The 15,926-nt window shown below is 35.7% G+C and overlaps 1 protein-coding gene across 1 annotated transcript; it reads right to left on the reverse strand.

Moving 5' to 3' along the window:
• Positions 1-1,527: 1,527 nt before the first annotated feature.
• On the reverse strand, positions 1,528-3,769 carry LOC140875261 (uncharacterized). Its single transcript, XM_073278913.1, has 2 exons — positions 3,213-3,769; positions 1,528-1,838 (listed from the first exon to the last, which is right to left on the reverse strand). The coding sequence occupies exon 1, from the start codon at positions 3,697-3,699 to the stop codon at positions 3,214-3,216; it is 486 nt and encodes a 161-aa protein (XP_073135014.1). The 5' UTR covers positions 3,700-3,769; the 3' UTR covers positions 1,528-1,838; position 3,213.
• Between the last annotated feature and the right edge of the window lie 12,157 nt (positions 3,770-15,926).

A 15,926-nucleotide genomic window follows, 5' to 3' on the forward strand; every position in this document is an offset into this window, starting at 1 on the left:
TATTTTAATTATAGTCTAGTAGCGAGTAGTTAGGGTCGTTTCACGAGGTCTTCAAATTACCATTACAACGTATGTGTATAGCTTCGCAGACCAATGGTTAAAGAATGACTTTGCGACATGATTGTCAAAATGATGATAGTTTTCATCAAGACACCGCGTTAAGATATACTGAGAAACGTGAACTGTGATTTGTGCTAGACATGGTGGTTTGAGTTCCCAGTATTGCTTTAGAAGGTTGATTTTGCTTCAGGAAATCTTGGGAAGGATAATCAGTTTGAAAATCATGGTAAACAGTTACATTGAAGTATTGCTTAGTGTCAGTGGGGTTCTCGTGTAGAGAGATAGATGAATTGTTGTATCAAAACGGTGTTGGAGTAAGTATTCTGCACCGAGAATTTGGGAATCACTAGATAGATAGACCTAAGTAGTGATTCAAAGAAGGTCATGAGCAGACAAGGTTACAACGAGGATTCGTCTGTACGAAATTCACTTGGGATAGTGAATTTGAACAAGTAGGTGCCTATTTTCGATGCGACCATTGAGATCGTGGTTAGTTCGTTGGGTGTGATATCAGTGCCAGCACTTACTTATGAACTATCGTCTGAGTCGATCAGAGATAGACATAATTGATTTTCGTATGGAAGTCAAGTTCTGGGAATAGGTACGTGTTTCAAGATAATGACGATGTATTGAGGTCATCAAGATAGCCTATCTTGACACATACATCTAGTTTGACATGTTGACGTCGGGATGCGACGAGATAACCAATGTCATTATGTAAGATATCTCGAGTTGCGAGATATGACCATGCGGGTGTTAGCTCGGTAGAAGAATCTTTTAAAGATTTGCACTAAGGTCAGAAGGTGTATCAAGTTTGGGATACCTTAGAGCCAAGTAAGTTTGATGTTGCATAAATTACTCAGCAGAATTCAGCTTTAGTAAGCTGATAATTGCTTCATAGAAGCTCTCTCAAACACTACCTAAGTTGTTTTTTGGAATCTGACGTGTGTCTTCCTGTGATAAAAGGATGTCATCAGATGGGCTGCACTTGTATTCTGTTGGGCCGAAGGTAATATGACATCTTGCTTTTCTCTTTTAAAGGTTGACGTCTAAGCATTTTTTTTTCCGACAATAGATATCAATAAATAATCTCTCCGAAAAATTATCATCCGGACTAAATATTATTTCATAATGTCTACCTCTCTTGCAGCAAAATAATCCATTAAATGATGCAAAAGGCTTACTAGAATTGACAGGAAACTATATGATGTTTTTCGTGATGTTGGAGAATAAAATTTATTTCCTATCCAACAAGTGAATTACAAATAATATCCGAAAAGTTTGCTTATATGAAAAAAAAAATTGAGAAAAACTCCCGAGCACTGCGTTTCTACATTGCTTTTGGAACTTAAGATTGCAAGATTTTAATTACTTTCTCAACGCTGCCGCAGCTTATTGGCTCTCATTCGTTGGACTAGACTTATTTAGGTCATGTTTCAAATACTATGTTTGCATAACAAAGGCTGATAGACAACAAAAATGTTGGAAGATACATATATCAAACAGCTGTGTATTGAACACAGAAGAAGCAGAAACAATCCGGGAAAGAAGTTGAAGAATATCGCTCAGTCACAACCATTATTTATAGATACAAATATATTTCGATACAACAGCGGGTTGCTACTTTGAACTAGTCACGTCGTCCTGATGAGGAGAAACCATGCCAACTCAAACAACGGTTCTTGGTATTTTACAATTTATCTATGCAGCGGCGGCAGCTTCATTTCCGTTTTCCCCACTAAAATATTTGTGCTCCAACTCTCAATATTTTATAGGATCTGCACAAAGAAACAAGGTTTTTAGGCAAATAAAGCAGCAGAAAATTAACTAAAGTTGAGTGGTTGATACAAGAATAACAGCTAATACACACTAATAAAATGGGAGGAAGTTAGCACATGACATATACATTATAAGAGAGCTCGAAGAATGGTGATTTCATGCTAAACAATAAAGTATACTCGTGAGAAAAAAAAATTTAGTTCAATCTATTGTAACATAATATCATACTGCAACAAAAATTAGTACTGGCCAAGTATCCAGGACATGAAACACGGTCATTTTAAATGAACGAAAACAACACTGTAAACTTGAATCGATTGGAACCATCAAGAATTACTCAGAGTCCGTAAGATCCAACTAATACATGCTAATAAACTGTGAAATACTCCTATTCCACAACAATGCAGAATTCCAGGTTGTGACAACTATTAGCAGTCTAAAACAATGATGATCTACACAATGCAAGATGCACTTTTATCGGTTGTGATTGTGAAATTTTATTTACTTCATTATCCTGCAGGGTGAAATGAATTTTGGCCCATGCAATATTTGAAGATAACTAATACATTAAACTTTTGACAAAGAAAATAGATGAAAAAACTGTCCTATCCTCCTATCTTATTTCTGGAAATGCATTTTTGCGTATCTATTTTTGGCTCTTTTTCAAGTTTTTTCCTTGTTCCTAATTATTCAATCGCCTTGAAATTGAATTGCTGTTTGTCTTTTAATAAATTATAGGCATAAGTACAAAACTAAAAAAGATCATCATCTGCATCGAACTTTTTTTTCTTCATACATGCTGATGAATGAAAGTACAGACACAAAGGAACCATATTACCATTTAAGATCAGCAAACCAGTGAAAAATATATATAGAACCACACAAAATGAATTTGCTGACAAAGCATTGAAGGAAAAAGGGAAACCTTATCAAGGTCTTGAGCCTATCATCTTTTTTGTTGCTTTTAAATGTTATACAAGGTCCAAGAGCGTTTTAGTCCGCGACCAAAAGGTAGATTTGGATTGATTGCTTTAGAGGAAAAAATTAGACTTGTTTGGCTGAATTTAGTTCAGATTAATTTCAAAATCACTCTAAGGATTTTCATTAGTAATTATGATGGATTTCCTCTTAGACAAGCACAATCGAAGTTTGAAATCCCCGCTTAAATCAAATATATCCACCTAATGTAAATAAACTCATCCATATCCAAGTTCAAGTCAATGGAATTCTACCCATTCATCTTAAACAATAGTCCCTAATTCAACTCCATAGATCAAGCCAAACCATAACATTCAAGAAACCAACAGAGATTCAAATACTCAATCTTTTTTATGCAAGGACAAAACCATAAATATAAAGATACAATCTTGGACCTCAAACCGAAGCATCCAAGAAAGCCAAGGAATCTGTCAATCCTCTGGCCTTGCAGCTCTTCACAGTCTCAAAATCCTTAGCCGGAAGCTTCTGGGACACAAAGCCCACATGAAACTCAATCATATCATTCTTTTCATCAACATCGATCCCATCTACAGATACCCAGATGAAGAGTTTCTTGGCCTGAATGCCTGAAACCCCAGACACCTTCCCATATCCCAGCTTCCCTTTGACGATTTTGTCGTAGTAAACAGACTGGTCATTGAATTTAACGTAACAAGGGTTGGAACTGAGCTCGATGGTGAAGGAATTGTCCGTATTTGAAAGGGAATATGACTTGATGTCGCTCGGGAGGAGCCCCTTGGGAAGATTGTACAAAGGGAGGAGATCGTGGACATCTGTTTGGGCAAAAGAGTAGTGGGTTAGAGAGAGGATCAAGAAAGAGATCAGTGCTGATTTGATTTGGGATTTTGAAGATATCGCCATTGTTAGTGTGTTTGGGGGGGAGAGAGAGCTGCCTCCTAGTTCTTGGAGTGACCAAAATTGTGTTGGATGAGGTAACTTTGAAAGATGCTTGACTTTCTTTTTCCGATAATTTTTATTAAAGATATCTTATTAATTTTAATCAATTAATCAAAGAAACTTTTTTCTTCTTCTTCTTCATTTGCCTTTTCCTTTTTTTTTTTTTTTTTTTAAATTTAAGTTCAATCCTAATTTTATTTATATATATTTTTAAACAAATTTTAGATAATCTATCATTATATAAAAAATAATATTAATTTGAAAATAACAAAAATCATCTTGGGTGGAATCTCAGTTACACATCTTGTAAATCTCTTACCCAATTTCAATTTCAATAAAAATTTAGGTACTTTTTTTATTCTTCTGATCTTGTATCCGATACATGTCGGGAGAATCCGAATATTTGGGATCTCAAATGTTTGAATCACATGGGATAAGGAGAGATATCCCAATAATTTTTTTTATGTTCACAATTTTGTTCAAAAAAATCCAATTTTTTTTTTGTTATGATATGATTTTGAATATAGATAATTATTAAGATAGATTTTTGGTTAATAGATATCTCAATCTTATCTATCTAATTTGTATTTTGTAATTGTACCATATAAATAGAGATTCTCATTTATGAATGAAAACAGTTCGGAGTCATTCATCGAACTCATTTTTCTCTCTCTTTTCTTATTAAATAGCATTGTTTTTCGTTTGAGAGAATCAATTAATGTTCTTGATGTAGCACAATTTTGCAGTTTTTTGTTGATACTCTCGAAGCGACACAATGCGATTTTATATTGATACTTAGCAAATTCCAATATCTACCAATATTCTTGAAGAATATTGATTTGAAAATTGAAATCTAATCAGATATATGACTCATGACCTAACAACAATCTATTAATATTTCTGAAACATATTGATATAAGATTATTAGTTTTCATAAAGAATATTGATTTTAGATCTAGAAACAATCTCGAAAAATATTTAAATTAGATATATCAACATTATCAATTCTCAAAAAATATTAATTTTAGATCTAGCAGCAATCCCGAATAATATTGATTTTAGATATATCAACATTCTTGAATATATTGAGTAAGATTTGTATCGATAAATGATATGTCATCTAAAATTTGTCAATATTTTTAAGATTATTTATTTTAAATATTATGGGAGGATATTGATATATAATAAAATATTTATCGATATTCTTAACATTATATTTATATAGTGTATGAGATTTTTTAATATTCTTGAAAAATATTAAACTATATATCATACAAGATCGGCCAATATTCTCCAAGAATATCGAACATAAATATTTTGGTAGAATATATATCTAGTGTGAATTAGAAATATGTATTATATTTTTATGTTTTTCTCATGGAGAGCACATATTATAATAAGTATTATATTTAAATATTCATTTATGCTCCGAAGCAGTAAAATTGAAAATATTCATATTGATATGAGATCTATTAATATTTATTTATAATATTAATTTAAGAAAAACAATCTATCAATATTTATAAAATTATTGATTTGGGTTTATCAACAAACATGAATAATATTGATAAAAATCTATTTATATTAATGAAGAATATTGATTTAAAATTCAAAGATTTATCAATATTCATTGAAGAATATTAACCAAAATCTAAATGTTTATCAATATTTCTGCAAAATATTTATATAAGATTTAGTATATATAAATTTTCCTGAAAAATATTATTGCAAAATAGAAGATTCATAATATATTCAAAAATATGATTTAAACTTTATCAATATTCTTTCATGAAGAATATTGAATAAATTAATATACAATGTCTATTAATATATATAAAATTTGTTCATATCCTGTAATAATATTGATGAATGATTTAAATTTTTTAATATTCTCGAAGAGTATCAAACTTAATAATTTTTATCAATTTATCAAAATTCTTGAAGAATATGTTTAAAGTATTGTAAAAAAATATTTGTACATGTAGTACGATCGTAATCGAATAAATATTTTATTATGTACCCAAAATAGTATTTTCATAATGTACAAATATCAAGAATCCCTCCGCACATTTCTGTAATGATTCAATTCGGGCTAAATTTCAGGACATCCACTACAACTATCGAAAATCCCTCCGCACATTTCTGTAACAAACGGGTCATCGACAAAATAGATATCAAAGGAATCCATGAATCGAGAATTCTTACCAAAAGATTTCCACTCGTCTATCATCTCGGATCTAAATCTCACAAATTTTTGGAAACAATCCACGGTTGCCCTGTACTTGGTTATAACAGTTATACCAACAATACAACCAGATCTGATAACTCAAGTACAATACAATCCAGTTCAATGACATTCCCATCAAATCGAAGTTTACAATTCCGGACTAACCTCAAAAAAAACCATCCCTCCTCTCAAAAGCAAAGAATAACAATTACAGTAGTCAAAGGCTCAGAGGGCAAGGTAAGCATTAAAACAAATTCCTCAATATCAAAGTATGGGATGCACCCGTAATTATCAATATAAGAGTAGGACAACCAAAAAGAATCAAACGATTACCTGCTATGGCATCATCAGCTGCAACCTGAGCATGATCCTCGAAAAGAGCAAAGACTTGTGTCTATTGCATCGGAGGTTGATTCACATTCTGATTACCTCCTTGTCGATTCTGCTGCAGTGGGTGAAAAGAGTGAGCTACAGAGGCTTGCCTCTCAGGCTGAACTATCGGTCTAAAAGAACTTACAGTTTGAGATCCATCGGTACTACGCCGAGGACATCTCCTAGTAAAGTGTCCAGTCTGATAGCAGATATTGCTGAAAGAGTGGGTGCCCGGTTAGCCAACTTGTGGCTAAGGGCTTTTATGAATCTATATAAAACAATCTTTTGTTTAATATAATTTACACTTTTATAATGGTATTGACTTTATCTTTCTTCATATTGTTATATTATGATATAATATTGTTGTTTTGATAAAGACCTTGAATATACTATAGTGTATGTACGATGTGGTAGCACATGGGGATGGCTATCATGAAACACATCTTATAGTCACTGTATATTCTAAACTGTTCCTAGTCAATTGAGCAGTCCGCAAATAAGGATAAGGATCGCTCGAGATTGAGACTAGCATTTACGATGCCGAGTACCACGTTTCATTGGTATGGAACATAGAGATGTTCAAAGCATGCAAATGGATATTCATATGATGAATGATCGAACTACCCTATTCGGACTTTCCAAGTGGTTATCACTTATCGAGTGGATAAAGTCCGCGGTTTTGGTTGTACACCATTAGTCCTTATTACTTGAAACATCATTGAGACTCTATATGCTAGTACTGTACTTTGACTCGTTTACCGACTCTATTGGAGTCATCAGGTGTCGGAATTGGGTACAGTTACGACACATATAGGAGTCGATGCTTTGTTGTCAAGGATTCACCACATACTTATGAGTGTGGATATCCTATGCGATCTGAGGAGATATTAGTGTGACGAATCTCTGGCCAGAGTACATGATGTGTTTTAGGTTAATTGGTTATCCTAGTAACACGTGCGATGTCACTATTTGATCTCCAAGATGTAATGCATAGTTATCGAATCTCGAACAACTCTCGATATACCAATGGTTGTTGATTCGATCGGGATATATGGTTGAAGGGATCGTACTGTACGCTAACCAAAATCTACTGGTTCTTGCAGGCACTATCAGTAATACCTAGGGAATCATGGGGCGATGTTGCTAGGCGCTCTTACCATGATTCGATGGGTAAGTCGGAAATTGTTGTTCCGAGTCACAAGGAGTTGTGAGCCCACGGCTAGCTGTATTCCTAAACCATTGAGGGTTACACAAGTAATGGATTACTAAAACCCCGTAGAGATAGTTAAATTTAAAGAGTTAAATTTAATGAAAGAGAAGTTGGACTTCTTAACTAAAGGGAGTGAGATTTCCTAAAATGACATAGGGATGGACATTTTGAAAATCACTGAATTCGGATTCAGAAAAATTATCTTGACTCTAAAAGATGCAGAAATGGTTTCTGTGCACATTGGTGAAATCAGTTTATCAATCGGAGTCACGATGAATTTTATATTAATTTCTATAACAACGGGCTTGGCTTGTTGGGCTTAAGTTATGGATTGTGGGCTTTAAGGAGTTAGAGTCCTGATACAATTATAACTAGAAATTATCTATAAATAGAGGTGTTGGGTTCGAAAATCAACTACATTGTGTCTTATAATTTTCGAACACTGCATAAATAATTTTAAGGGATTTTTCGAAAATTCCTTGCTCCTTTTTGAGAAAATTCGGATTGTGATTTTTGTGAAAAATTACAATTCTGAATTAACAGATCATATCTGTTTATTCTCTACGCAAAACTTCTGATTGATTTCTAGTGCATTCAATCAGAGGGTTTCTGTTTTCTGTTCGTGGACCTTATTCCGGTGATTGATCGTAACGCCATCGGTTCCCGGGATTTACAAGAAGAGCAGATTAAATTCTGTTGGAGTCCATAATCTCGTTTCGAGATTTAAGGTAAAACATTAATTTTGATTATTTGTTTTACTTGTATGAATTTAATCGTAAAAGTTTTGATACCCAGATATGGAATCGTTCCATATTAATAAAAATAAATTTTTTAAACTTCCGCTGCACCGGGTATCAATTCTAATTGATCTGAACACCGTTTTCCAACAGTGGTATCAGAGCCAGGTTGCTCAGATCAAGCGATTAAATTAATCGATTGTACAAAATTTTTAAGCCTCGTTTTTGAAACAAAACAAATTTTAAAAAAATCAAAATTTTGACGGGCAAAACACGGGCAGCGATGTGATCGCTGCCCAGCCCGAGCCCCGGTCGGGGCACGGGCTGCCCGGGATTGTCCCGGGCAGCCCGGAAAATTAAAATTTAAATTTTTTAAAAATTTTGAATTTTTGAAATTCTTGTGTTTGATCCGATCGAAAATTGTTTTTGATTAGATCACGAGGCATCAGATCGAATTGTTCGAGTTCGAAATTTTTTAAATTGATTTTGGATAAATTTGAATTTTTGGAAAATTTATAAATTTTATCCGTTAAATTAAATTTTATAAAATTAATTATTTTGGTACAATTGATGATAAGATATGATCTTATGGATGGATAAGATAAAATATGATTTTATCTTTTAAATTATGATGCCATTGCATGTTTATCCAATTATTTAATTATTGAATTAATTAATGGATAAAGGATGATCGATTGCCATGACCAATGTTTTAGGTGTATGTTAGGTGATTTACATTTGTCTTATTGTTGTTGGTGTTTATTAATGGGCTTGGTTTATAGCCCAATATGATTGTCATATGTAATAAAAGTGGGTCTGGTTTATGGCCCGTTCCCACCCCTAAAAATGTATCTCATATTTGTCATCGAAATTTATTGTAAATTTATTAGACTTAGTGGGAGACAAAGATTTGAAGAAATGGTGGGCCCAGCAGACAATGAAGACCGAAGAAATGTAAATTGGAAGCACAATGTAATAGGATTGCATTGCATACTTGCATAACACCTAGGATTGGACTTAGACTCGTGATTGGCAACCACGGGTCGAATAGTTAATGGGATCGATCATCCTTTAATAATATATGATATTATTGATGTATGCATGTTTAGACTAAATTGTATGAATCCCGCAAGCATACATATATTTGCATGATGAGACAAATTTTCAAAAATAAAATCCCTCATTTTAAATATGATTTAAAATTGATATCAAGATAAACAAAAGAGAATTTTAAATATTGTTTAAATATTCCTACCTTCCATCAACGATCAATGTATGTGATGCTACCCGCGGATACGGTCCGGCTCATATTATTGAGGGGGCCCGTTCGTCGGAAAGTTGTACATTGGATCGACATATGTTGTAAGTTGGGTGAAACTCCCATGGGATTGGCTCATATTGTTGGGGATCCACATGGCGACCGTCCATCACAACTTAATATTGATGGGTCATCTTGACATGTCACAATAAACGGCGTCATATTATTGGGCCCTTATTGGACATGAGGTAAAAACATGGAGGTTGCTTTGGAAGCAATTGGGCTCTACCTTTTGAAAATTATGGTTGGCTGATATTATTCGGGACCATAGTTTGTCAATTGGACTCCATGTTCCCACTAAAGAAAATGTTTCTCGTTTTCACTAGAGGGTAGTGAAATCGTCAAAATAGTGGGAGTGTAATTCATAAAATGAAATTCGCCATATTTTATGTCTTAGTAAATTAATTAAACAAATCACTGATTATTGTCTGTGTTCTTTTCAGTATTATATTACGATGAATCCACGCAATCCACTATTTTCAATTCTCGAACAAAACAAATTAACTGGCGCAAACTATACGGAATGGTTCCGTAAGTTAAAGATTATTCTTACTTCGGAAAAAGATTTCTACGTGTTAGAGAAGCCGCCTCCGAAGGAAGCCCCGGCTAATACAAGTCCGGAAGAGTTGGCCAAACTTGATTTATGGTGGGACCATGATATCAAGGCCAAATGCTACATGCTGGCTTCGATGTCTGATGAGCTTCAAAGGAAATTCGAGGATGCCGTGAATGCTGCTGACATTCACAAGAACCTCAAGGAACTCTTTGGAGCTCAGTCAAGGTCAGAGAGGTATTCCACCGTCAGAGAGCTCATGACGAGCCGCATGCAAGATGGGACTTCGGTCCGTGAGCATGGGGTGCGCATGATTGGGCTCATTGAAAAGTTGGTAACACTCGACTTGACTTTGGAGCATGAACTTAGCGCGGACTTGTTGCTTCTTTCACTTCCTTCCTCGTTTGACGGTTTTGTGATGAACTTCAATATGAACAAGATAGAGGCCACCCTTGAAGAGATGGTCAATATGCTTGTGACTTATGAAGCCACACTAAAAAAGGATAAACCGGTACTCTTGGTTGGCTCCTCTTCTAACTCTAAGAAAGGACCAAGTGGAAAGGGTAAGAAACATTCTTCCCCGCCCAAGAAGATTGTACCAAATAAGAAGGGGAAGGCTAAGGCTTCAATTGGAATAAAAGATGAAAACGTTTGCCATTACTGCAAGAAACCCGGTCATTGGAAACGTAACTGCAAGGAATACCTCGAACAGTTGCGAACTGCAAAGGGTATGTTTTACATTGAAATAAATGTTTCGCTTAATACTTCTTCTTGGGTATTGGATACCGGATGTGGATCTCACATTTGTAATGATTTGCAGGTGATGACAAGAAGTTGTAAGCTAAGGATGGGTGAGACCCAGCTAAGGCTCGGGAATGGTTCTAGAGTCGAAGCCAAAACTATAGGAGACATTTATTTAGTTTTGCAGAACAAATTTAAGTTATTTTTGAGAGATGTTTTATATGTTCCGGATTTGGTCAAAAACATTATATCTATTTCTATGCTTGATAGAGATGGTTTTTCTTGCAATTTTGTAAATGAAATTTGCAATATTTACAAGAATGAATGTTTGATTGGAAATGGACAACTTGAAAACGATCTATATAGCTTAAAATTAAAAGATGTTCCAATTAATTATGTTGATAAACCGGTAACAACAATTAAAAGGAAGGACGATAGTCAAAACCCGGCAAACCTTTGGAATGCTAGGCTAGGTCATATTTCCTCAAGGAGGATGAACAAGCTAGTGGGAGAGGGCATGTTTGATATGTCTGATATTAACTCTCTACCTACTTGTGAGTCTTGCCTAAAGGGAAAAATGACTAAATATCCTTTCAAAGGGAAACCTAAGCGTAGTCAAAATCTGTTGGATTTGATCCATACAGATGTTTGCGGTCCATTTAGGATTGGTACTAAATGTGGCAACACTTACTTCATTACCTTTACTGATGATCATTCTAGGTATGTGTATTTATATTTAATGAAATATAAGTCTGAAGCATTTGAAAGGTTCAAAGAATTCAAGGCTGAAGTAGAAAACAAACTAGGTAAAAGTATTAAGGCACTTCGATCGGATCGAGGTGGAGAATACTTAAGTACCGAGTTTTTGGACTATCTAAAAGAGAATGGGATTCTCTCTCAGTGGACTCCTCCTATGACACCTCAGCTTAATGGTGTTTCAGAGCGTCTCAATCGAACTTTTTTGGACATGGTTCGATCCATGATGAGCTTCACTGAGCTCCCACCTTCGTTTTGGGGCTACGCGCTTGAAACGACGCTATTGTTGTTAAAAAACGTCCACACTAAAGCAGTAAATAAAACACCATACGAGTTATGGAATGGCAAAGCTCCTAAGTATTCGTACTTGAGAATTTGGGGATGTCCTGCTTACGTGAAGCAGACAGTGGGAGATAAGTTGGATAGTCGATCCTCCTTATGTTATTTTGTGGGGTATCCGAATTCAATCGGATATTATTTCTATCATCCTAATGAAACAAAAGTGTTTATTTCAAGGAATGCCACCTTCTTGGAGAAGGAGTTCTTATTGGATAAGAAAGGCAAGATGATGGAACTCGAAGAAATTCGAGAAGAACCCGAGATACAAAATAGCGATACTACACCTCAAGAATCATCACAAGACACGCCTACTACTAGGAGATCCGAGAGGACTTCTAGGCCTCCTATTAGATATGGTCTTCTTCTTGAAGGGGATCAAAGTGAACCCGACATTGGATGTGATCCAAGAAACTTCAAGGAAACAATTTCTGATGCGGATTCAAATTTATGGCTTGAAGCTATGCAATTGGAAATAGATTCGATGCATTCTAACCAAGTTTGGTTTTTAGTAGATCCTCCCGATGGAATTGTTCCAATTGGGTGCAAATGGATCTACAAGAGAAAGCTTGGGCCTGATGGAAAGGTATTGACCTACAAGGCACGATTGGTGGCAAAAGGTTATACTCAAAGACAAGGAGTTGACTATGATGAAACCTTTTCACCAGTCGCAATGTTCAAGTCCATAAGAATCCTTATTGCCATAGCAGCATGGTATGACTATGAGATATGGCAAATGGATGTAAAGACTGCATTTCTTAATGGAAACATTAAGGAAGAGATCTATATGACGCAGCCTGAGGGATACAGATCCATGGGAAGCGAGCATAAGGTATGCAAGCTTCAGAGATCAATCTATGGTCTCAAACAAGCATTAAGAAGTTGGAACCAGAAATTTGATGAAACAATAAAGGATTTTGGTTTCATCAAAAACCCGAAGGAACCATGCGTGTACAAGAAAGTAGTTAAGGATGCGGTAACATTCTTAGTACTTTATGTTGATGACATTCTACTCATGGGGAATGACGTAGGGATGTTGCAGTCAACAAAGATATGGTTATCAAGTAGATTCTCGATGAAGGATTTGGGTGAGGCCTCCTATATTCTTGGGATACAGATCTATAGAGATAGATCTAAGAGAATGATAGGACTTACTCAATCAACCTACATCGAAACCATATTGAAAAGGTTTTTAATGGATGGGTCCAAGAGAGGACATCTACCTATGTGTCATGGAGTTTCTTTATCCAAGTCTATGTGTCCCAAGACTGACGAAGAGATAGAGAAGATGACACACATACCATATGCGTCAGCCATTGGTAGTATCATGTATGGGATGATATCTACCAGACCGGATGTGGCCTATGCTCTGAGCGTCACGAGCAGATATCAAGCCAATCACGGTCAAATGCATTGGAAAGCCGTGAAGGATATTCTTAAGTACTTGCGAAGGACTAAGAATATATTCATGGTTTATGGAGGAAGAGAATTGAAGTTGGAAGGCTACACCGACTCTAGCTTCCAATGTGACGTGGATGACTCGAAATCAACATCTGGATTTGTATTCGTGCTCAATGGCGGTGCTGTCTCTTGGAAGAGTTCCAAGCAGGACACCACAGCGGATTCCACCACTGAGGCAGAATACATTGTAGCATCAGCTGCTGCTAAAGAGGCGGTTTGGATAAGGAAATTCATCCAAGAGTTGTGTGTAATTCCTGAAGCTGTTGGTCCAGTCCCGGTGTACTGTGACAACACGGGTGTCGTTGCTCAGGCAAAGGAACCAAGGTCTCATCAGAAGTCCAAACACGTACTGAGGAAATACCACATCATCCGGGAGATCGTGGAAAGAGGAGACATCAGTGTCGAGAGAGTGGCCTCTACAGACAATATCGCTGATCCGCTTACTAAGCCCTTGCCAGGACCATTGTTTGACAAACATCGCGAAGCAATGAGATTACGTAGTATGACTAGTTGGCTTTAGGGCAAGTGGGAGATTGAAAGAGTAGGTGCCCGGTTAGCCAACTTGTGGCTAAGGGCTTTTATGACTCTATGTAAAACAATCTTTTGTTTAATATAAGTTACACTTTTATAATGGTATTGACTTTATCTTTCTTCATATTGTTATATTATGATATAATATTGTTGTTTTGATAAAGACCTTGAATATACTATAGTGTATGTACGATGTGGTAGCACATGGGGATGGCTATCATGAAACACATCTTATAGTCACTGTATATTCTAAACTGTTCCTAGTCAATTGAGCCGTCCGCAAATAAGGATAAGGATCGCTCGAGATTGAGACTAGCATTTGCGATGCCGAGTACCACGTTTCATTGGTATGGAACATAGAGATGTTCAAAGCATGCAAATGGATATTCATATGACGAATGATCGAACTACCCTATTCGGATTTTCCAAGTGGTTATCACTTATCGAGTAGATAAAGTCCGCGGTTTTGGTTGTACACCATTAGTCCTTATTACTTGAAACATCATTGAGACTCTATATGCTAGTACTGTACTTCGACTCGTTTATCGACTCTATTGGGGTCATCAGGTTTCGAGATTGGGTACAGTTACGACACATATAGGAGTCGATGCTTTGTTGTCAAGGATTCACCACATACTTATGAGTGTGGATATCCTATGCGATCTGAGGAGATATTAGTGTGACGAATCTCTGGCCAGAGTACATGATGTGTTTTAGGTTAATTGGTTATCCTAGTAACACGTGCGATGTCACTATTTGATCTCCAAGATGTAATGCATAGTTATCGAATCTCGAACAACTCTCGATATACCAATGGTTGTTGATTCGATCGGGATATATGGTTGAAGGGATCGTACTGTACGCTAACCAAAATCTACTGGTTCTTGCAGGCACTATCAGTAATACCTAGGGAATCATGGGGCGATGTTGCTAGGCGCTCTTACCATGATTCGATGGGTAAGTCGGAAATTGTTGTTCCGAGTCACAAGGAGTTGTGAGCCCACGGCTAGCTGTATTCCTAAACCATTGAGGGTTACACAAGTAATGGATTACTAAAACCCCGTAGAGATAGTTAAATTTAAAGAGTTAAATTTAATGAAAGAGAAGTTGGACTTCTTAACTAAAGGGAGTGAGATTTCCTAAAATGACATAGAGATGGACATTTTGGAAATCACTGAATTCGGATTCAGAAAAATTATCTTGACTCTAAAAGATGCAGAAATGGTTTCTGTGCACATTGGTGAAATCAGTTTATCAATCGGAGTCACAATGAATTTTATATTAATTTTTATAACAACGGGCTTGGCTTGTTGGGCTTAAGTTATGGATTGTGGGCTTTAAGGAGTTAGAGTCCTGATACAATTATAACTAGAAATTATCTATAAATAGAGGTGTTGGGTTCGAAAATCAACTACATTGTGTCTTATAATTTTCGAACACTGCATAAATAATTCTAAGGGATTTTTCGAAAATTCCTTGCTTCTTTTTGAGAAAATTCGGATTGTGATTTTTGTGAAAAATTACAATTCTGAATTAACAGATCATATCTGTTTATTCTCTACGCAAAACTTTTGATTGATTTCTAGTGCAATCAATCAGAGGGTTTCTGTTTTCTATTCGTGGACCTTATTCCGGTGATTGATCGTGACGCCATCAGTTCCCGGGATTTACAAGAAGAGCAGATTAAATTCTGTTGGAGTCCATAATCTCGTTTCGAGATTTAAGGTAAAACATTAATTGTGATTATTTGTTTTACTTGTATGAATTTAATCGTAAAAGTTTTGATACCCAGATATGGAATCATTCCATATTAATAAAAATAAATTTTTTAAACTTCCGCTGCACCGGGTATCAATTCTAATTGATCTGAACACAGTTTTCCAACAATTGCAGCTTCTCTGAATTCCACGACAATGCTCAATGAGGTGTCGACCTCCACAATTGCTGCA

The sequence above is a fragment of the Henckelia pumila genome, chromosome 1, assembly GCF_033568475.1.
Source record: "Henckelia pumila isolate YLH828 chromosome 1, ASM3356847v2, whole genome shotgun sequence".
NCBI classification, from domain to species: domain Eukaryota; kingdom Viridiplantae; phylum Streptophyta; class Magnoliopsida; order Lamiales; family Gesneriaceae; genus Henckelia; species Henckelia pumila.